This window comes from Cucurbita moschata, unplaced genomic scaffold (assembly GCF_002738365.1).
Source record: "Cucurbita moschata cultivar Rifu unplaced genomic scaffold, Cmos_1.0 Cmo_Scf00009, whole genome shotgun sequence".
NCBI lineage: Eukaryota > Viridiplantae > Streptophyta > Magnoliopsida > Cucurbitales > Cucurbitaceae > Cucurbita > Cucurbita moschata.
In genome coordinates this window covers 5,121,200-5,143,545 of record NW_019268525.1, presented here as the reverse complement: position 1 = coordinate 5,143,545, position 22,346 = coordinate 5,121,200, and the positions used below count along the sequence as shown (strand labels likewise).

The following is a 22,346-nucleotide window of genomic DNA, read 5'->3' as shown; positions in this document are numbered from 1 at the left end:
CATGGCCGCATGCCCATGACAAGCCAAACCCTTGTCATGTCTTTTCATTCTAGTGTTTTTCCTTTTGTAATTCTAAAGCGTATGACACCTAAAAAATATCATGTCTACGCCTGCCAGAACTAAAATGGCCCAGAATGTACTATAGGGGGATATGACTAGTCGTCAACTTCTCCCTACCCAAGGTTATATATGCTAAGCCGTTGTTATCTTTCTCTTGCTTGCTTATATAACGTCTCTTTCTAAAAATCTCTCTTTCTCAAATCTCTCTCTCCTCGTTTTCTAAAACCTTCTTTTAAAACCGAGGCTAGAGGCTTGACCGTACGTCGCTTGGCCGTAGGCGACGCAAGAACAAATAGGCTCAACTCACTTGTTGCTGGAAAGTGAGTGCCGCACAATCGCTAGTCCGCTGCCTTCGAAAGCGCGATTGTGTCACCAAGCACCATTGGGCTAGTGGTGCATACGCGTATGGCTTGATGTGCACATGGGCGGGCAGCCTGGGGAGCATGCGCATGGCCTGGCGTTTGGCGTGGGGCTGTGACTAGGCCTTCATTTCAGCGTCTGCCTCCTTAATTGCTAACCATACCAGCCTGAATGCAATCATGCTCCCAATCATGCTGCAAATCACTGTCTACACCTAAACCTCTTTAAACTATGTTTGAAGTAAAGATTTTAATAGAATAGGTTGTGTGACAAATCCTTATACACTTTCATTCAATCATTCATTATCTTGCAGATGTGGATACTTGGGAATCCAATAAAGATTGAAGGCTCTGAATATTCCAATGAGAGGGCTATTTACATTTGCAACCATGCATCCCCTTTGGACATTTTCCTCATAATGTGGCTGACACCCACAGGGTCTGTTGGCATTGCAAAAAAGGAGGTATCTATCCCTTATGTAACAAATCATGCATCAGAATCTCTACATTGTTTTGCTAATTTTGAGGGTTTTTTGGCATAGATCATATGGTACCCTCTGTTTGGACAACTTTACATTCTCGCTAACCATCTTCGTATCGATCGATCGAATCCAAACACAGCAGTTAAGTCCATGAAACAGGTACTCAGATTCTCCTGCACTTGTTTTTCTGTCAAGTGACGTTTTCTCGTCGATGTCAATAATAGTATCTGTTCCTCGATATTCTTAGGTAGCTCGAGTAGTTGCGGAGAACGATTTGTCGTTAATCATATTCCCTGAGGGTACTAGGTCCAAGGATGGAAGGCTGCTACCCTTCAAAAAGGTAATGTTAAAACTCTTTTGGATGCCAAGTGTTTGTTTGAGTTGCTGATGTTTGACACTCGACATGATGGCATGTTGTTCATGTTTCATTGCAGGGCTTTGTCCATTTGGCATTGCAAACACAGCTTCCAATCGTTCCTATTGTCATGACTGGCACCCATCGAGCTTGGAGAAAGGGCAGCTTACATGTCCGACCAGCTCCTCTAACTGTGAAGTATCTACCTCCAATAACAACAGATAATTGGACAGTAGAAAAGATCGACAAACACGTGAAAATAGTACACGATACTTATGTCGAACACCTACCGGAGTCGCAAAGACCTCTTCAGCGATAAGAATCTTATGTTGCTTCATTTTCAAAAGAATTCTGCATGTTTTTTTTCATCTTCATGAATTATCCTTAAGATTAAGGATGACTTGCAGCCATCCTCAATTTTAGAGTTAAATTTAGTAAAATATTGATGAAAAATTTCCATCCATTTTCTCTCCTTCGCTATCTCACATCATCATTATGCATATGTTCGGACTATAGCCAATTCTCACATATTGGAGAGAAGCATCCTCGATTAAATAAGCTCTGAATTTTACAAGAGAATCGCAATGGTAGAGTAGAAAAAAAAGGTAGCTTGCTTAGTTACCGTATATACGCCGCCAATTTAATATCTTCGCCATATAATTTTTCATAAATCATTGAAGAAGGCCACCTTTTTAGTCCAAAGGAATAAAAGAATATAACTTTTCTCCCAAAAAAAGAGTGGCAATTTGGTTCATCAATTATTGTAATTTTCTAAGTTCTAATTAATGCAAATTTCTAAGTTCTAATTAATGCAAAAATGTAAATATTTTTATTAATGGAAAAGAGAATACATAATGCGATCATTATTTCTTTTCATTGCCCCAAACATGTCAATATTAACTAATACAGTTCTTCAGGCATCCAAAAGATTATATTTCAAAAAAAAAAAAAAAAATTAATGTTTTTTCTTTAAATTAAAATTGGGTAATTTATTTCAATAAAAACCCATTGGAATGTTGAACCATCCATACATGTCAACTTATTTGACACAGCATTGTGATATTTTAAGAACGCACATGACCTTAAACATGTCTCCTTCAGTTTCATAACACATCATGGGTTTAAATGCTCAATTCCTTGTCAACCAAAGCTTTTGGATACAAAAGTTTCACTGAGATTACAAAAATCTTACTCCTTCGCCTTCTGCAACCTCTCCAATGAGGTACGCACTCTGAGATCCATGGTTGTCATTGAGTATTCGTTGCGACGCCTCCTGGTTCACAACAAGAACCATGCCAATCCCCATGTTGAACGTGCGTCTCATTTCCCCATCTTCGATCTTCCCCGCCTGATTCGTTACCAATAAACAAAATACGAACATTAGGTATGCTATCCATCGTATCTCTTACATTTTTTTGGAACAATACCCAAATGTAGTTCCCAGAGACATACAAATAAAGGAATAAGCCAAGCAATCGAATCGAGGAAAGAAATACTTAAGTTCATCATGTTTTCAGGGCATGAAAAACTTGAAATTTTCCGAGGGTTAACAGAAAAAAGTTCACATTTACCTCTTGAATCCAATTAAAAACAGTTGGGATTTCCCATGAGTTCTTGTAAATGACAGCTCCAAGGCCATCGGGAAAAACTCGGGGAATATTATCGGTAAAACCACCACCTGTGATGTGGGCTATCCCCTTTACCCCTCCCTTACTGATAATGTCAAGTACCTGTGGTTGCAAAGAGAAAGAGTTACAGTATTTTGATGTCAACCAAACCTCAAGTGTATAGAAAAAATGACAAAAGTCTGAAGGATGACCTGTTTGACATATATCACAGTAGGGGCCATTAAGGCCTCACCTAGTGTAACATCTCCACCAGGAAGTTTATTTTTCAAGGAAAGACCGCTTCGCTCGATAACCCTATAAGATATGAAGCATTGGTACGAGATCATACTCGGTGTTTTCAGTTAAGAGTGTAAGCCAAAGATATGAAGGTATATCCCAACCAACCTTCTTACTAGGGAGAATCCATTTGAATGGACTCCACTTGAAGGCAAGCCAATAAGAAGATCTCCAGCCACAATGTTTTTTCCATCAATAACGGAATCTTTTTTTACAACGCCTACTGCAAAACCACTGAGATCATATTCACCGTTTGCATAGAAGTCTGGCATCTCTGCAGTCTGAAAATTCAAATCAAAGCATTTAGGACCCAATCCACCACGGTTGATACCTTCTGATTTAGGTTTCAACAACTTGGCAAACCCACTAGGAAAAAAAGAAGACAACGAAAAGGCAAAGAAAAAATTTGTCGATAGCTTAAATAGAACAAAAATTTCTTTTTAGAAGATGGATTCAAAGCATTCTGCGTGCAGCTCACAAGCACTATCAACAAGTCTCGATTCAAAATGAAGATTGAATTCATATCAAGTTTTTCTTAGCCACTCTATTCTATGTTTCAGCCATAGGCCATAATACATGGGCAGCAAAACCAACAAGTTGTTTATGAACTTTATTGTCATGTAGGAACTTAGGAACCATTTGAGATCGGCTTGAATACAAGAAAATTAATTCATTCCAATCCAGATTTACACGGAGAGCTTGACTCTCCTCAGTAACAAAACAATTTTAACAAAATAATCAAATATACCTCACCACCCAGAAGAACACAGTCGGATTGTTGGCAACCAGTCACAATACCTTTTATCACCTAAACACAAAGGGCAGATAAGCTATATAACACATGTTGATTCATATGAACATGGAAAAAACCTACTAATCAACTAATTTCAACTTTCATCCGTACCTTTTCTGCAAGGTCAACATCCAGGCGGCTTGTAGCAAAGTAATCAAGAAAGAATAGAGGTTTTGCTCCAGAAGTAATAATGTCATTGACACTCATAGCAACCTGGGATAGAACTTATTTATGAGACTAGAGTTAATGAGTATAAATTGCATAAGTCTCCACCATATAAACAGCCTACCAAATCAATTCCAATAGTGTCATGAATCCCCGTTTCAAAAGCAAGCTTTAGTTTAGTCCCAACACCATCAGTGCCAGCAACAAGATATGAATCACCTGTTCATCAAAGTTTATTCAGCAAAGAAAAAAAGAATATCTGGAAAACTACAAATCAACAGCTTCCATCAAACTCTCGAGTTAATATAACATAAGAAAATTCTCTCATCCATTCAACCAACCCACACTTCTCAGCTCACAGCCAATATGAAAATCATATTAGAATCGTTACACGGGGCTAGTTTTCAAATAATTAGCGAACCGAAAATAAGCTGGAACGTAAGAACAAATGGTTAAACATGTAAGCAGCCTCTAGTTTCGTTTTCAATCCATCAAACCAAAAACCAGTTAAGCCTCTAGTTGAAAAACCAAGAACCAAACCCAAAAAATCCAACGAACAGGGCCTAAACAGCTTCCATAGTTACAAATTCAAAAGGGGCGCCGAAAATGAACAAACCTAGAGGAAAAAGCCCTCCAAAGCCGCCAATACCAGGAGCCATCTTGGCGATCCTCCTCACAAGCTCTGTACCAGCGTCTATGTCTACTCCAGCATCCTTATATGTAAGACCTTCTTTTGCCTCTACACGTGAAATCCTCTTCGGTAAAGAAGAGCCAACACCCATCCTCCCAAATCCTCTAGGTTTTACTGAAAATTGAATCGACTCATTCCCGGATAAACATTTGGGGGCTTGAACGCATAAAAACGAATTGGTAAGGCTCGACTTCGGCTGAGAGTAAGGGCTGTTCAAATTAGCTAAACAGCCATTGAACTCAAGATTAGTAGAGAATCTCATGGTCGCCATGGAAAGAAGAGGAGAGAACTGAAGAACAGTGCTGGTTATCAGTTGTAGCCGCCGGAGAAGTGTGAACGGCGGGAGTGGCACCTGAGGGTTTTACAGAGGAAGAGGAACAATGGATTAGGGGAGGGAGGGGATTAGTTTTATTATTATTATTATTATTTTAATAATAATATTAATATGAAATAAAAGCCTCGGTGGCTACAAAATAAATGTTTCCACACAATGCTGCATGTAACAGCCATCTAAGGAAGTACTATTCACTTTATAACATAAAATATTTTATTAAAATTTTAATATAATTCTTCATTTTAAAAATTTAATCTCCCAAAATTTCACGGTAGGTGAAAATGACCAAAATGTCCTTACGTTGTAACTACTATTACTAGCGACCATTGTGAACATCACTGTAATAGCCCAAGCTAACCACTAGTATATATTTTCTGCTTCAATCCATTACGTATTACCGTCAACTTCACGGTTTTAAAACCGTCTGATGCGGAGAGGTTTCCACACCCACGTTTGTTTCCCTCTCTAATCGAACATCTCACAATCACTGTCGACGACCACCTTGAATGCCGATGAATAATAGTTGGTAGATCATATTATTTTAAATACAAATTTAAAGCGTAGTGATTTATAGTGTTTAATAATTTTTTTTATTTTATAGTAATTTGACATTAATATAAACGGGTTAAAAGAAAACACTTACGAGAAAATATAAGACCCTTACATTAATAGTCTAAACAAATCATAATTTAACCTAATGTTGAATGAATAATTTTAGAATCATTATGGCGCAAGGGTTTAAACGGACGAAAACCCTCCATTTTCATTTCTGTTTGGGCCGGCAAAATGCAATCACAAAAGCAATGGCAGCCATGACATTTGGACGTCAATTTTGGGTTTCTTTCATCCATCGCTCCACAAGGGTTTAACCTGGAGTCCCTTCTGCCCCCCTACTATCCCCTCTCCTCTGCCATGGTTGTGCTCTGTACTGCTCCACTCTCAGACCCACTTGTCTGAAACCACAGATAAAACAAAAAGCCCTCAAAACTTCGGCTTATCTCTCTGGGATTATCCCAAAACTTTTCAAAACGGCTCCTTGTATAAGCCACTGCGGCAGCAAGTTGGGCAGAGTTGCAGAGATGATGACTTTGGGGGTCTCCTCTTCCCAAGCCTCTTCTTTGAGAGCTCAATGGCCTGCTTATTTCTTTCTATGGCGGTCTAACTCTGTTTCTAGCTCTTCTATTTCCTTTTGCGCCTCCTCCAAGGCTCTATGCAGGTGACTCTTCTCTTGGGTTTCTTCTTAACCGGAGGTTTTTGAGTTATTTACCCGTTTTTTTGTCATCCCCCCCTTTTTTGGTAATGGGGTGTGGGAGAACATTTCGTCTTGGGATACGGAATTGGCTGAAATTTTGTTTTTGACTATGCGGTTGTTGTTCATTTCAAGATATATATTTAATTTTTTCTTGATTGGAACTGCGAAGTGAGTTTGTTCTTCCTGTATGTTAGAGGGAGCATGTGATACGGGTAAGAACATGTTTGGTGGGTGTGTTTTCTAAGAATATTTAGTTTCTTTATCGTGATGATTTCTGGAAATGGGTGTTCATTGTTAACCCCCCCTATTATGTTCACTTTGCTTTTTTGCTGGTGGAATGTCGTTGGTTGAATGACTGAAACTGTATGGTAGTGGGTTTTTAGTGTTAGCTAAAGCTTTTGAACTCACTCAAGAAGAAGTATATGGGTTAGCTTTCTAGGTAGAATTTTATCTGGAAAAATTTCAGCTCCTTTTACCGTATCATTATCTGGTCCACTAAATTATGTCATATTATTTGGTTTCATCTATGGGTTCAATATGAGTGTGATTGATGCTTAGTGATACATGAATGAATAGGCCTCAAATTTATCAGAAGTGAACTCGTAACTTTCTTGGGACATCCATTTTGTTGTTATAGTTGTTTCTGTCTTAAGTTGCCCAGCATATTGATTAATTATATGAGAGAGAGAGTATGGTTGTGAAAATCTTGGATCTGAATGTTTCTGAATATGTTCATTTGCAGAGCTGAATTTGGTCCCCTGAAGAGTGTTGGTGGTGTTTCTTCAAATATGAAGACGTTTCATGCATCTTGTCAGTGCAGACAAAGTTCTTTCTTGAGTACAAACTCATTTGTTGAAACTAGACAATACGACAATGAGAGGGCGTTTCTCTCTGATGTAAAGGCATGGTCTAAAAGTACTATGCGACTGAAGGAAGAGAAGCACTTAAGGTTTATGGAAACTGAGATCCTGACAACGAATGATGAAGAAAAGCTAAGAAACGAAGAACATCTCATTGGATATGGGACTTCACACTCTAAGATTCAGTCAAATTTGGGAAGCAAACTTTCCAATGCAAATAAGGATTCTGATTGTATAAACCCTTCAACTAATATGTTATCAGATGGATTCAGGAAACAAGGACCTATGAGTTTTGAACAACTTCAGAATGTCGAAACTATAGAAGGGATGATGATTAGTGATAGGACACTTTCACTTGACACAATCAAGGTTTCAAGTGACAGATGCAATGGAAACATTAGTTCTTATTCTGGGGAACAGACCATGACCAAGCCTGCAAATAATGATTTGCATAATCAGGTCATTCCTATGCGAAGTAACAAAAACTATACCTTTTCTCAAAATGGAAAGGGGTCCATTATGCATCGCTCATCAAACGTTTCACCTAATGGCAGAAAGCAAAGTATCCCTTTGGGAAAGATGGATAGTTTACCAAAAACTTTGAAATTGACTGAAGCTGCTAATGGACTAAAGAGGGGTGCAGCTGTGGAAGAATTTTCTAAAATGACCATTAACGGTGGTGGCACCAAGATTACGGAAGCACCTGCAACTAGTCATAAACCAGATATAAAGGAGAGGCTTAATGGTGTATATGATAGCGTTCTTGTTGTTGATAGTATACAAGCAGCAAGGGAAGTTGTTTCAATGCTTACTATGAAGTACAGGAATCTTGTGCATGCTTGCGATACTGAGGTGCTTAAATCTTACGTTATTCTCATTTGCTGTGTTATGTACCTTCACAGCCTTGAAATAGGCTTATAGACCAATATTTTCAACTTTACTGTATACACCTAAGTTCTGTCATGCCATGATGGGCACATACCTGCAAACGCTTCTTCAATCCTTGTTCTGTTTTCTATTTTTTTTAAGGTGGCCAAGATTGATGTGAAGCAAGAAACACCCGTTGATCATGGTGAAATAATATGCTTCAGTATTTATTCAGGACCAACAGCAGATTTTGGAAATGGAAAGTCTTGCATCTGGGTTGATGTTCTTGATGGTGGCGGTAAGGAGATTTTGCTTCAATTTGCACCATTCTTCGAAGATCCTTCGATCAGAAAGGTATTTGTTTTTGTTCCTCTTGGAGTCTTTTTTGGTAGACTAATATAGGTTTTTTTTTATAAAGGAGATTCCATCCGTTGGGAAAATCTGAAGAGAATAAGAGCATGTTTAGCATAATTTCCTAACTGATGTTGGACAACTTGATGTGTTTTTTTTCTAAAGTATGCAAGATTTGGTAGCCAATAAATCATTTTGTAAAAATATATATATAAAAAATACACTTTAAAATTGATTTTCCCAAAAAAGTGATTTAAAAAAACACTTCAAAAATAAATAATCCATGGATAACAGTAAGCTAAATAGTTGGGATACACTAGGGGAGATAGCCAAAGCTTCCGTCGCCTAGATGATGGCTTTTTAACATATTGTTGATAGATAGAAAAAGTGCTGCGCGGTATTAAGATTGGTTAATTATTCTGAGGTCTAGGAAACATTTGGCCTATTCATTTACTTGTATTAGTTAAATTATTAGAAGGCTGCGCATGTGTGTGTGGGGCATGCTATAACTCAGAAGATGGTCCGGTTTTGACCAAACCTGCATTTCTGTTAGGTATGGCACAACTACAGCTTTGACAATCACATTATTGAAAATTATGGGATTAAGGTTTCTGGCTTCCATGCTGACACAATGCACATGGCTCGATTATGGGATTCGTCAAGACGAATAAATGGTGGATATTCTCTTGAAGCTCTTTCTGGTGATACAAAGGTCATGTCTGGGGCTAAATTGGGCCAGGAAAAAGAGTTGATTGGTAAAATATCCATGAAATCTATCTTTGGCCGGAAGAAGATGAAAAAGGATGGATCTGAAGGCAAAATTATAGTTATTCCTCCTGTTGAAGAACTTCAACGAGAAGAAAAGAAACTATGGGTATCGTATTCTGGTTTAGATTCAATATGCACGCTGAAGCTTTATGAGAGCTTGAAAAATAAACTGTCTGACATGCCTTGGGAGAGAAATGGAGAAATGATTCCAAATAAAACAATGTTCAACTTTTATGAAGAATATTGGCAACCATTTGGTGAACTTCTTGTCAAAATGGAAACTGAGGGAATGCTGGTTGATAGGCCATATCTTGCTAAGATAGAAAAGTTGGCCATAGCAGAACAACAGGTTGCCGCTAACAGATTTCGTAACTGGGCTTCGAAGTACTGCCCTGATGCCAGACATATGAATGTAGGAAGTGATGCACAATTGCGCCAACTGCTCTTCGGTGGTACTTCTAACAGGTTATTTTTCTATTTTCTCAAAATATTTTTGTTATTTTTTAAAACGTAAAATCCATTAGTTGGTCGTAATCAGATATCATGTATGAAATTATGACTTACCTACTATCAATGGACTTGGACATATGCAAGTTGTTAAGCTCTTTATTACATAATTTTATACTGTTACCTAACTTACCTCTTTTGATAATAGGCATGTTTCTGATCCTTTGGCTCCAAACTTACTGATTTTTTTTTTAAATCCTTATTTTTTTATTGGACAGTAAAAACCCCGATGAGTCTCTTCCAACTGAAAGGACATTCAAAGTTCCTAACACTGAAAATGTCATTGAAGAAGGGAAGAAAACTCCCAGTAAGTTTCGGAATATTAATTTAAAAAGAATTAGTGTGGAGGATCTTTCAACAGAAATGTACACAGCAACTGGTTGGCCGTCAGTGAGTGGGGATGCTCTAAAGGTCTTAGCGGGCAAGGTCTCTGCAGAGTACGATTACTTCACTGATGACTTGCAGTCTGACAATGAGTTTGGCGATGATTCTGAGACAACGTCTCATGAAGAAAATAAAAAGCATATTATTCATGAAAGTGCAAATATGTCTGATTATGGAGCTGCTCTTAAAGCATTTGGATCAAGTGAGAAGGGCAGGGAAGCCTGTCATGCCATTGCTGCTTTATGCGAAGTCTGCTCCATTGATTCTTTGATATCAAATTTCATCCTTCCCTTGCAGGTGAAATTCTTCTGCCAAGTCCCCATTTAGGCCCATTAATAACATCCTTTCGAAAGAGATACTATAACTATTGGAACTTTAGCTAATTTTTACCCTGTTTCGAGTTGCTTATAAGCTAGGTGTAAATAAATTTGTTTGCCAATTATGACTTTTATATGTGCTTGTAGGTTTAAGAAGGAATTAATTCATTGCATACTGCTTAACTTGATTTAATGTTGATATTGATTGATGAACATAAATCTTTGGAAGCATGGAGTCTCTCTCTCTCTCTGATGAACACATGATTTTCAAATGTTAAGGCTTCAAATTCTTGGCATGATTTTTTACTTATGTTCAAATTGGCTGTTGTTACTATCACAGGGAAGCAATATATCTGGAAAGAATGGACGCATACATTGTTCTCTAAATATCAACACAGAAACTGGCCGCCTCTCAGCTCGAAGACCAAATTTGCAGGTTCATAGTTAACTTGTCTCAACTTTACTTGCATTGATTATTTTGCGTTTTTTGTGTGCGAGTGTGTTTATCATCTCAGTTAAAAGTGAACTTTATGTTCATATTTTTTTCCAAACTATGATTATAATGGAGGCTTAGGTTGGAGTTCTTTTTTTCTGTACTAGAATCAACCGGCTCTGGAAAAGGACCGGTACAAAATCCGTCAGGCATTTATAGCTGCCCCTGGAAATTCCCTCATTGTTGCTGATTATGGCCAGGTAATTTTTTCATTGATGGCAGGTGATTTCTTTATGTGGTGTATAATTTAGCTTTGCCCCATGTTCCCCTGTTTTCGTTTTGTGTCCTCTTTGCTTCAACTTCATCTCTTCTTATCTATAAAAGAAAACATTATTGATTGAAATGTAAATTTATTTGGCAGTTGGAACTTAGGATTCTTGCTCATCTTGCCAATTGTAAGAGCATGCTGGAAGCCTTTAAAGCTGGGGGAGATTTCCATTCAAGGACCGCGATGAATATGTACCCTCATATTCGTAAAGCTGTTGAAGATGGAAGCGTGCTTCTTGAGTGGGATCCTCAACCAGGGGAAGATAAGCCTCCAGTTCCATTGTTGAAGGTAAACTCTATTCTTGTTGAAATTGTTCAAGTTATAAGAAAATGTGAGCAGATATGATTAATTTTATTGGAGTTGTAGGCTTTTCAAAGCAGTACAAGCCAGTATATATTTCTCTAGTATCTTAGTAATCATAGGAAATGGAAATGCCTTATCTTTAACAATGAAATTTGAAAGATTACATCAATATTTCTAAAAAAACGCATGTGCATGCAAGGATCCACTCGCACGCTGATGTAGTGTGTCAATTGACTTGAGAAGGTCCTTGGATAAGAAATATCTTTTGAATTCTTTTGTTAGTGATACGTTATGACTTGAAAATGTTTAATATTTGAGTTTTATGATAGTTTAGTTATTAATGTGACATGGTGAATAAGTACTCAACCTAACCCAAAAATAGAGTTTGGTTGGGTTGGGTAGAGTTGTGAATCCTATATAGTTCATTATCTAACCAACCCGAAATTTGAGATGGATTTGAAAATATTCTCCAACTAACCCAATCGATAGTGCCAAATCACAGTCAAATGAGAATCCATCTCCGCTGGGAATCTATAATCTTCTGTCTTTGCATCGGCTAAATTGACAACCGAGCCAACTGTGTCACATCTCTTGCTACCACTGTTATCTCAATACGTCACAAATTTGTACGTATATGAACCTGTTAGTAAGCAGTGCTGATGTGAGAGCTGTTTTCTTGCTCAAGCATCTGCCACTACATTCGCCTAACTCGGGTGATATAGTATCTCCACCTCATAATCTTAAACTAATTCCTTTCACCTGCGATGCCTGAGCTCCTACTGCATGAAGAAATATTTCAGGCTCTTATAGTCTGTGAAAATTTGGATTCTTTTCCGATACATATAATGTCTCCAAATCTTAAGGTCCAAAACCTTTGCTGCCAGTTCTAAATCGTGGGTTGGGTAGTTGCACTCATACGTCTTTAATTGGTGGGAAGCATAGGCAATTTCCTTACCACCTAAGGACACAACCAAGCCCTTGCATTCTGTGTCCATCAACTTTATGCCCATTATGGATTTTGGGTGTTCTCCCTTCAACTGACTTTCTTGCATCCAATTTGATTTTATTTTATGTGATACATGTGATTTTAACCCTTCTTTTATTGCTGATTGAATCTTATTCTGGTAATAAGGTCAATTGGGATTTCCTTTAGCTTTTGCATAGTGTATAGTGTAATACACATTTTGTGTATCATTTTTATATTTGTTTACTTGCATTCTTTGCCTGCCATTATATTTGCATTTTAAGATGTGGCAGTTTCTCGTTCTTTTGTCTATTCTTGTCAAAGAGGCAATTCTTTCTTGTTTTTCAATTTCTTTTATGTGAACATTCTCTCTCTTCTGCAGGATGCATTTGGTTCTGAAAGAAGGAAAGCCAAAATGCTCAATTTTTCCATTGCATATGGGAAGACTCCTGTTGGCCTTTCCAAAGATTGGAAGGTACTTCCTAAAAATAAATTTCATTCCAAGCATCGTTTAGTTGCTAATTAGGAGGTGTTACTGCATCATCCAGGTTACGGTGGAGGAAGCAAAGCAGACGGTTGACTTGTGGTATAATGAAAGAAAAGAGGTTCGTACTTGGCAAAATCTTCGAAAGAGAGAAGCTGAGGAGAAATCATGTGTTCGTACATTGCTGGGACGAGCACGTCGCTTTCCATCAATGACGCATGCTACTCGTGCCCATAAAGGGCATATAGAAAGAGCTGCTATCAATACTCCCGTGCAGGTTTGTTCATTAACGTTTTTTCTTGGCCTTTTCTTATCCCAATCTCCAATGTTATATCCAGTTCACAAATGTTGGTCTGTCACAGGGTAGTGCTGCCGATGTTGCCATGTGTGCCATGTTGGAAATATCTAACAATTCACGTTTGAGGGAACTTGGATGGAGATTGCTTTTGCAGGTCATCATTCATCACCATCATGTTCTTACAATTTGGTTGCTACCTGCTGTTACCTTTCCTATTGCTAAGGCTTGTTTGGGATACTGTTTTCAAAAGGCTCTTCTGATCTTCTGCTTTCGTTTTCAATTATCCATTTTTTCTATACTAATCTCAGAATGCTTACATGAATTAACACTTCTCTTGTAAGTTAGGTTCACGATGAAGTGATCTTGGAAGGACCGACCGAGTCTGCAGAGGTTGCTAAGGCCATTGTCGTCGAGTGCATGTCGAAACCCTTCAACGGAAAGAACATTCTCAACGTTGACCTTGCCGTGGATGCCAAGTGTGCGCGAAACTGGTACTCTGCCAAATAGATCTTGCCAAACAAAATTCCACCTAAACTAACAAACATCAAGCAACCATTTTCCTTCAGTTCAAGTCCTGATTCCTTGTGAAGATTTTGTTTATGATGGCTGATATGAAATTTTCACCCACCCTTGATGATGATAATGCTGGTGATGATAATAGTTTAGCCAAATGGGCTGGCTTGTGAGGAATGCATTATGATTCCTCATCTCTGGGGGGATTCTGTAATTTACATGTCTAGTAGTAGGCTCCTGCTTCTGTGTATAGCAAGGTTTTTGGCTTCTTGGATGTTTTTTTTTTTTTTGTTTGAAGAGTTGTCTGTGTAACTTAATTCTCCAAGGGTACGATGATTATGTAATGGGATCACTCTTCGTCTATAAATTCAATTTTTATGTTATTTTCAGATCTTATGATTCATCGACGTGGGATCTTACAATCCATCCTCTTTAGGGCCCACCCAGCGTCTTTGCTGGTACTCGTTCCCACAATCCACCTCTTTTTGGGGTCCATCGTTCGGTGTCTGACTTGCATCCCGGTTGAGACCAAAATAATAAAAATATTTTCTATCATATTTTTTTTTGTATACTTCTCAGTGCATATTATAATTTGATTTTGAACAATACTCCAATATCCTTAAATGGCCTTGTCATACTGGAAAATATTCAAAAGAATGAAGGAAATGGGGAGCCAAGCTGCCCCAGTTACAGTTGCCAAAGCTCCAAATGTCTTCTCCCTTTAGTCAATCAAATTGTAAATCACCTCCCATCACTCACCCTCAACATCAACATTTTTATCACCATTACTACTACTTCTATCAGGAGAATCTGAACCCAAACCTGCTCCCGATATCAAACCTGGCTCTTCGTCATCTACGTCTGCATCGGTATCCTTATCTGCAGCTAAAAATTCGATAGCTGTAACCACATCACTGATCAATGGCCGTGTACCCGCTTCCTCTTGTAAACACATGGCTGCCACTGCCAGAGCTTGATACAGAGCCTTCACTGGATAGTTTCCTTCTAGCTTTGGATCTGCCATGAGTGTAAATTTCCTTCTGTCCTTGAAAAGAGGCTGTGCCTGTAATGAAGTAAACATGGTTGAGAATTAACAAGTTTTTACTCTTAACAGATTATTAAGATTATTCAGCATACCCAAGTGATTAAGTTTTGCTCTGCTGTTGGTCGCGCGTTGTCTATAACTCGTCTTCCAGTTATTATTTCCAGAAACACGACACCAAAACTGTAAACATCTGATTTCGTTGTTAACTGTCCTGTGAGTGCGTATTCAGGAGCACAATAACCATAGGTTCCCATCACTCTAGTGGAAACATGAGATTTATCCCCAGTAGGACCTAACTTTGCAAGACCAAAATCAGAAAGCTTTGGATTGAATTCATCATCCAACAATATGTTCGAAGCTTTGAAATCGCGATATATCACAGGAGGATTCGCAGTTTCGTGTAAGTATTCAAGTCCTTTCGCTGCTCCTTCAGCAATTTTCATCCTCGTCTTCCAGTCCAGAGGCGTCTTATCCGGCGCTAGATCTGAAAATAGGAGGCTCCAACCTTAGAAGCTAGTATAAGAAATTTGGTTGTGACAAGCTAAAGATCGAGCTTCTTTGGCATTTCAACGGATCAATGAAACATTTACATGAAAAAAGAATATGTAAAGGCTGTTGTAAATCATGGAAGATTGCTAGATCTACGAACAACAGAATTTCTAATATAAATTCAGTAACATTTGGAATTGTTAAGACATACCAAGAAGATGATCTTCCAAGGAGCCGTGAGCCATGTACTCATAAACCAAGATCCTCTGATCCCCATCAGCACAATACCCAATCAAATTCACAAGATTGGGATGGTGAAGAAGGCTCAACATCAAAACCTCTACAAGGAATTCTCTGTTTCCTTGAAATCCATTTCGGTCGAGTTGCTTCACAGCTGTTACCTAAGGAAGACGAGATGAAAACGGAAACAAAAATGAATAGAGAACTCAAGAACACTTATAATTTGCACAGAAGGAACATATGAAATCAAGGATTGTGTCATTATATACTTGTTTTGTGCTTTCAAGGATGCCTTTGTACACCCTTCCAAAACCACCTTCCCCCAATAGATTTTCATGGTCGAAGTTATTAGTAGCAGTGGTTAGATCACCAAATGTAAACGTTTGAGCTGTGATGTTTCCTTTTCCTAACTTCTTTATCTCCTCAGTTATGTACCTTCGTCGACTGCTATCTGCAACAGCCAAGTTTTTCAAATGACACATATGATCGAGGATTATAAACAACCAAGAAAGCACCACCAAAATGCCTCAAGCCATATGAAAAACATGAAAAAAAGTAAAAAAAATTGGGATGAAGGGAGCAAAGGAACAAAAGGGTTACCAGATTTAAAGGAAATGTTGGCAAAAGAGGTTAGAGCTTTTGTGTCCTGATACTCCTTAATGCTCTTTTTCAGAGATTTTCTATCGACTTTCTTGTCTGTCAAGCAACATTGAAAGCAATTCATCTTCCTTTTTGTTAAGTCCCCAACTCAAATGCAGTCAGTCACAAACAACAGTCAAGAAGTTGCATTGAACAAATCCCAGAAAATCAAAGCACATAATAACAGAAAACCAGAAAAGAGTGTGGGGGATGAAACAAAATCAGCAAATAACAAAGGGAAATTGCTCTCTTCAGCGTCAACCCCACAAACAAAGCCAAAAAGAAAAAGGAAAATTAAAGAAGAATTTGTAAAGGGATCCGACAGAGGAGATAAACGTGAAAGGAAAAGAAAACCAGCTATTTCCCGGAAAAAAACCAGATGGTTTTCGCTTTTCTGGTCTCTCTCGATCGGGAAAAAGGAGCTGATGTTTGTTTTTCTTGTTTCTTCCAGTCCCAAACCCCCAAGTTTTGATTCCAGGCAGAATGGGTCAAATTCGCTATGTTTAGGAGACACCATTTCCGGAAAGCTTGTTGAGCCGAAGTAGCCGTTTTCATCGCGCGTCTGTCCAACATTCCCAACTTTTGGCTTGCCGCATAAGTTGGTATAAAATATAAATTATTCGTTAATATAATAAATTAAATTTAATAAATATTTGTATGGAAGGTTCTAGCCGAGAATTTTTAACAAATTTTTAACAAATTGAGAATTTTAAAAGATTAAAAAAAACCATAACATAAGAGAGTAGCTCCGTGTGAAGCCTTGGAGCTCAGCTTAGTAGACTGGACCAACATCTAATTGAGAGGGCAATTTTTAGAAGCAAGAGATTGGGAAGACAAAGTGCATCACTCTCATGCTTGTTCTTAAGTCTTGTCGGTCATTCCGTAGGTCGTGCGAAATATTCACTCCCAATCAGGATGCCTTCTTAAGTCTTGTCAGTCGTTCCGTAGGCCGTGCTTCATGGACAAACATCTTGGACTTGAACTTAATCCAGACTTGTCTCTTACTATTATCAACAAATACGGCATAATAATCAGCCTCTCTCCTCATTGTGTCCACTTGTCTCATTTTAAACGCTTCATGGACAGATATCTTGGACTTGAACTTAATCGAGACTTGTCTCTTACTATTATCAACAAATACAGTCTCTTCCTATTATCAACAAATACGGCATAATAATCAGCCTCTCTCCTAGCTGTGTCCACTTGCCTCATTTTAAACTACATTTAGATTTATATTGAGATTAATATGTGATTAAATATTAAATTCATACTAAAAAAACTTATGACAAAAAATATTAAATTAAAAATGATATGTTTGAATTTGGAATTTCAGGATATTGTTGGAATATATTTTATAGAATTTGGATTTTTTTTCTATGGTTAATAATATATTTAATATATTTTATTTTATTTTCATATTTAATTAGTAGAATATTTTCTATTTTTTTAAGAGTGACTTTGTAACTTATACTATATTTAGTTAGTAGAATATTTTCTATTATTTTTAGGAGTTAGTTATAATTTTATCCTATTTAAAGGTGATGAATAATCTGATTAATAGTATCGTTAATAGATTAATTATAGTATATTCGATATAAGGTTGATTTAGTCAATAGATTAATTATAGTATATTCGATATAAGGTTGATTTAGTCAATAGATTAATTATAGTATATTTGATATAACGTTGATTTAGTTAATAGATTAATTATAGTATATTTGATATAACGTTGATTTAGTTAATAGATTAATTATAGTATATTTGATATAAGATTGATTTAGTTAATAGATTGAATTTCTAATTTAGTTAATAGTATATTTTTCAGTATATTTGATATAAGATGGATTTAGTATACTTGATATAAGATTGATTTAGTTAATAGTATATTTTTCAGATATATTTGATATAAGATTGATTTAGCTAATAGTATAGTTTTTAAGATATATTTGATATAAGGTAATTATATCTCATTTTCAAAATTGATTTAATTAAGAAGATATTTGATATATGATTTGGTTAATAGCATATTCTATCTCATTTTTAAAATTGATTTAATTAAGAATATATTTGATATATAATTTAGTTAAATAGTATATTTTATTTTATTTTTAAAATTGATTTAGTTAATATTTAAAATTTGGTTAATGGTATATTTGATTTCAAAATTGATTTAGTTAATAATATATTTAGTATATTTTATGATTTGGTTAGTAAAATATTTTCACTTATTTTTAAGAGTAGTTGTAGTTTGTATCCTAATAAAAATTGAATTTTCAATCACATTTATTATAAATATTAATGAATTCAATTTTTTTTAAGTATGTGAAATTAAATTTATTATTAATAAAAAAAAACCCTAAAATTTAAAGCATAATTAAATCAAAATTTGATTGATTAAAATTATATGAATAATTTTTTTTTAGTATGTGAAATTAAATTTATTATTAATTAAAAAAACCCTAAAATTTAAAGCATAATTAAATCAAAATTTGATTGATTAAAATTATTTGAATAATTTTTTTTTAGTATGTGAAGTTAAATTTATTATTAATAAAAAAAACCCTAAAATTTAAAGCATAATTAAATCAAAATTTAATTGATTAAAATTATTTGAATAATTTGAATTAATAAGAAAAAAAAAAACTATCTAAATTATTTAATTTTATTTACGGAACTTGTTAGATCTCCAAGAGAGTAACTCAACAGATTATAAGCGATTATATGCGAGAAGTTATGAAACATTGTTTAGAATCAATTCATCCACACAAATCAATTAAAAGAAATGAGTTTCGAATTCTCATTAACTAAACTCAATGAGTTCAAAGAATAATTCTATCATATACAAATAGAAGAAAAAGAACCTAATTACAAATATTAACTAACTTGAACAACAAACAATTCATTCAATAGAAAAAAATAAGAGTGATCGAATAGAAAAAAGAAAAGTGAATTAAAGCAGAGGAAAACCTCAACAACTGTCACAGTTTTCTTCCGCGAATTGATTTTGCCCTTGATGAGACGAGTCGCAATATCTCGCTGCTCGTAATCGCTCACGCTCAGCAAACAGACGCTCCAATCGACTAATCCGATGTTCAAGTTCCACCGATGTTACTTCCACTAAATATCGAAAACTCTTCTCATTCCCCGTTAGACTCTCAGATTCAATGACCTTGCATCTTGGAGGAAATTCTTGGTTTACCGAAGCCATCTTCTTGAAAGAAGATCCGGCGGTGATGATGGTGAAATTAGGGTAAAAGGAAGGATTAGTTCTCTGGCGAAAATACTTTCAATGTAAAGAAGCTACATCAATTTATAAGATAAAGAGCCTGGGGTTCATAAAACTGAAGAATTGGATCCGATTACTATTGGGCCGGTTAGATAAATGAAAACTTTATGTTCATTTATAAATTTATCTCAAATTAGATCGTCCAAATTTATTGTAATTTTAAAAACTACATTTTTGTTTATGTTTATTTATTTTATAATTATTTATTATTTAATAATTTTAAAAAATTGAATTTTAATTATTTAGAATGTAATTTTTAAAAGTATATATTGAAATTGAGTAAATTTTTAAAAGTATGAACGAAAATTTTATTTTTATTAAAAAGAAAATTGAATAATAATAATAATAATAAGAAGTAATTTAGACTTTTTAAATCTAATTTTTAAATTCGAAATGGCAATTTTGAAGCTTTAGGAAATCAAACCCATATATTCCTAGAAACACTCTAATTTGTAAATGCTGCTACCGACACATTTCTCCTGATCAGTGCAGACAGAACAAAATTTGGAGCTGAAGAAGACATTGAAGCCCCCTAGCCAGGTCCATGGAATCGCAGAGGAAGAAGCTATTGATGGGCATGATTATTCTCACCATCTTCTTTTCGGGTTCGAGAGCCTGGACCGGGGAAATCCATGGCCGAGTTATCTGCGATGTCTGTAGCGATTCTTCCATTGGCCCAGAAGACCATGTTCTCCAAGGTTTGTCTCCTCGTTTCAAGCTTTCCTGTTTCTCTTTTGAGATTTCGTTTCTGGGAGGGAAATCCTCGACTAGATTTTCCTGCTTTTGGTTTTTGTTCTTAGTGAGTCGGCCATTTTCGGGGGATTTCATTTGATATTGTTGCTTTTGGCCATGAATTAACTGGATTCTGCTGATACAAGTACTGTTAAGAAATTAAGGGAGAATTATGTGCATTGTGAATGGTTTAACTTAGTTTGCCAATGAAATCAAGTAAAACTGTTTATGTAATGAATGAGTTGGCCTTCCTTTTTGGTGTTTTTGTATATGAATTGGCTGAATGAAAGATGCTGAATTCTCTGCAAGCAGTAATATAGGAAAATAATGGAAAATATATATGTGATTTTACCTAGAAAACTCTTTACAGAAAAACCTCTGCCAGATGAAAAGAATCTACAATGATGGAAAATTAACCTAGGGTTTCTTATTGGTAGCCAATGCATACACATGTCATGTCTAAAAGAAATACTGAACCATACCATGGTCTCAACCTAGGCTTGATCCCTCTGCTAGTACCACTGGTCTCAACCACTGGCTTGATCCCTCTGCTAGTACCACTGGTCTCCTCAACCACTGGATTGATTGCCATGAATTGCATATGGTTACTGCCTTTCATGGGATTTTCCATTTTGCCAAATTGGTAGTTCTTGCCCCTTCTTTTTTATTAGTTTTGGAAATGCTTAGAAATGGTGTGCTTTTTTGATAGAGATGAATCTCTTCAGAATTTGTGAAAGATCAAAGTAATGTTTCATAAAACCTTGATAACTTTGGTCACAACTATGAGATAATAGATTAATGAGGTCGTTTATGTTACAGTTTGTAGGAAAGAGTTCTTCGCCTGTTTATTGTGTTTGTAACTTGATTCCTTCTTTTAATTCGAACATTTGGGTTGGATAATTGAAGTGAACGTTATTGCCTTCTGATGGATAACGCTCAGTGTCGATTTCTTTGTTTGTCCTAGCTATTGCAGCAATCAACTCCCATCTTGTGATACTGATGACTGAGTTGTTCTTTAACCTCGAAATTTGAATCTATGTTATGTTTATACGATAAGAACTAAGAATGAATAGAGCATACAATTCATTGTCTTGTTTCGCATTAACCGTGTCGATAAAACTGAATATTATTACCACAGAGAAAATGTTGAATTTGAGTGTTGGAATCTTTTTTGGGGACAAAATGAAATGAATCTTCATCATCATCTTCTTCTTCTTGCCATTGTTGCATTTCGGATAGTTTAGTTGAGGTATAAATACTGTGGTATTTTCAGGTGCTGAAGTAGCTGTTCTGTGCATAACAAGATCAGGAGAAGTTCTAAACTACCAGGCATTTACAAACTCCAGAGGTATCTACACTGTTGCAGAGACGATGTCGGAGAGTGACCGATGGGATGCATGTCTTGCTCGGCCGATCAGCAGTTTCCATGAACACTGCACCCAACTGGGTGCCAATAGCGCAGGAGTGAAATTCAGTTACAAGCATCCATCTGGTCACTCTCACACTGTCAGGCCTTTCGTATATCGACCGAGCAGCGTGCCAACATACTGCATTTGACAAATTACTTAAATGTATCAGCAATAAGGTTGTGAGGTTGAAGTTCCAGAATGGTGTTTCCTTGTGAAAAATTGCATCTGCTATATCCTGGTTTGGGTATAAGTAAGCCTTTGTGAAGTAGCTAATATAAGTAAATTCAAGTTTGTGATAAACCAATTCTGGTTTGAAGTCTCTATACCAATTAATTTCAATATTGAAATATGATAGGATGTTTGTTTCTTACAATATTATAGTCGGTAATTGAAAGTGTAGAGTTAAAAAGTGTGATATCTGAACAACACGCGAATGAGAGTGTTCTTTAGGATATAACACTTAAAAAAGACTTAAATACTAACCAGGGGTACAATTCTTTTTGCTGACTCAATCATAGAAACAACTTCAGAATTAAGCTGTGTTCGACTTGAAGCAATTCTGTGTTCAATGACCTAAGAATTTTTTTTTTAAGAAGTACAAAACATTTTCAAAGAATATGTGTTGGTTTATGGAAATAGTCGCCACTCGGTGGCATGACCCCCCATTGTAGGTATTATAGGAAATTGTAAATTTTTTTTATAATAAATTTTATGTATTTACACATTTTAATTGA

The 22,346-nt window shown here is 36.2% G+C and overlaps 5 protein-coding genes across 6 annotated transcripts in view; 3 read left to right on the top strand and 2 right to left on the bottom strand.

The window, feature by feature from the left end:
- LOC111447575 (1-acyl-sn-glycerol-3-phosphate acyltransferase-like) overlaps positions 1–1,622 on the top strand; it is a 4,106-nt gene extending 2,484 nt beyond the window's left edge. Inside the window, exon 5 of the mRNA XM_023086811.1 lies at positions 1,336–1,622. Coding sequence (XP_022942579.1) covers positions 1,336–1,575 — 240 coding nt within the window. The 3' untranslated portion in view covers positions 1,576–1,622. The remainder of the gene's footprint in view (positions 1–1,335) is intronic.
- A 648-nt stretch (positions 1,623–2,270) lies between these two features.
- LOC111447810 (phosphoribosylformylglycinamidine cyclo-ligase, chloroplastic/mitochondrial) lies at positions 2,271–5,216 on the bottom strand. Its single transcript, XM_023087157.1, has 8 exons — positions 4,735–5,216; positions 4,243–4,337; positions 4,065–4,166; positions 3,909–3,968; positions 3,269–3,441; positions 3,076–3,178; positions 2,828–2,986; positions 2,271–2,604 (listed from the first exon to the last, which is right to left on the bottom strand). The coding sequence occupies exons 1-8, from the start codon at positions 5,078–5,080 to the stop codon at positions 2,434–2,436; spliced, it is 1,209 nt and encodes a 402-aa protein (XP_022942925.1). The 5' UTR covers positions 5,081–5,216; the 3' UTR covers positions 2,271–2,433.
- Positions 5,217–5,891: 675 nt separating this feature from the next.
- Positions 5,892–14,161, top strand: LOC111447420 (DNA polymerase I B, chloroplastic/mitochondrial-like). Its single transcript, XM_023086582.1, has 12 exons — positions 5,892–6,359; positions 7,138–8,107; positions 8,285–8,476; positions 9,027–9,706; positions 9,967–10,429; positions 10,790–10,885; positions 11,050–11,142; positions 11,304–11,498; positions 12,860–12,952; positions 13,026–13,238; positions 13,324–13,413; positions 13,605–14,161. The coding sequence occupies exons 1-12, from the start codon at positions 6,223–6,225 to the stop codon at positions 13,764–13,766; spliced, it is 3,384 nt and encodes a 1,127-aa protein (XP_022942350.1). The 5' UTR covers positions 5,892–6,222; the 3' UTR covers positions 13,767–14,161.
- A 225-nt stretch (positions 14,162–14,386) lies between these two features.
- On the bottom strand, positions 14,387–16,750 carry LOC111447421 (probable serine/threonine-protein kinase PBL23). Of its 2 annotated transcripts, XM_023086584.1 has the most exons (6): positions 16,609–16,750; positions 16,147–16,244; positions 15,816–15,997; positions 15,518–15,707; positions 14,910–15,301; positions 14,387–14,835 (listed from the first exon to the last, which is right to left on the bottom strand). In XM_023086584.1, the coding sequence occupies exons 4-6, from the start codon at positions 15,636–15,638 to the stop codon at positions 14,524–14,526; spliced, it is 825 nt and encodes a 274-aa protein (XP_022942352.1). In that variant the 5' UTR covers positions 15,639–15,707; positions 15,816–15,997; positions 16,147–16,244; positions 16,609–16,750; the 3' UTR covers positions 14,387–14,523. The 2 variants fall into 2 exon arrangements, with proteins under 2 accessions (XP_022942352.1, XP_022942351.1); XM_023086583.1 differs by lacking the exon at positions 16,609–16,750 and having other exon boundaries at positions 16,147–16,601.
- Positions 16,751–19,908: 3,158 nt separating this feature from the next.
- On the top strand, positions 19,909–21,964 carry LOC111446890. The gene is made up of 2 exons (XM_023085810.1): positions 19,909–20,169; positions 21,477–21,964. Exons 1-2 carry the CDS (start codon positions 20,016–20,018, stop codon positions 21,758–21,760), a joined length of 438 nt encoding a protein of 145 aa, XP_022941578.1. The 5' UTR covers positions 19,909–20,015; the 3' UTR covers positions 21,761–21,964.
- The last annotated feature ends 382 nt before the right edge of the window (positions 21,965–22,346 follow it).

Coding starts and splice junctions, on each gene's coding strand:
- LOC111447810 (XM_023087157.1), bottom strand. CDS start 5,080: ATGGCGACCATGAGATTCTCTACTAATCTTGAGTTCAATGGCTGTTTA. Junction 3,442..3,908: donor GTGTTCTTCTGGGTGGTGAG/GTATATTTGATT, acceptor TTGAATTTTCAG/ACTGCAGAGATGCCAGACTT. Junction 3,179..3,268: donor GGATTCTCCCTAGTAAGAAG/GTTGGTTGGGAT, acceptor CATATCTTATAG/GGTTATCGAGCGAAGCGGTC.
- LOC111447420 (XM_023086582.1), top strand. CDS start 6,223: ATGATGACTTTGGGGGTCTCCTCTTCCCAAGCCTCTTCTTTGAGAGCT. Junction 11,499..12,859: donor CTCCAGTTCCATTGTTGAAG/GTAAACTCTATT, acceptor TCTCTTCTGCAG/GATGCATTTGGTTCTGAAAG. Junction 12,953..13,025: donor GCCTTTCCAAAGATTGGAAG/GTACTTCCTAAA, acceptor TGCATCATCCAG/GTTACGGTGGAGGAAGCAAA.
- LOC111447421 (XM_023086583.1), bottom strand. CDS start 16,270: ATGAATTGCTTTCAATGTTGCTTGACAGACAAGAAAGTCGATAGAAAA. Junction 15,708..15,815: donor TCCTTGAAAGCACAAAACAA/GTATATAATGAC, acceptor CGTCTTCCTTAG/GTAACAGCTGTGAAGCAACT. Junction 14,836..14,909: donor AGCAAAACTTAATCACTTGG/GTATGCTGAATA, acceptor ACTTCATTACAG/GCACAGCCTCTTTTCAAGGA.
- LOC111446890 (XM_023085810.1), top strand. CDS start 20,016: ATGGAATCGCAGAGGAAGAAGCTATTGATGGGCATGATTATTCTCACC. Junction 20,170..21,476: donor AGAAGACCATGTTCTCCAAG/GTTTGTCTCCTC, acceptor TGGTATTTTCAG/GTGCTGAAGTAGCTGTTCTG.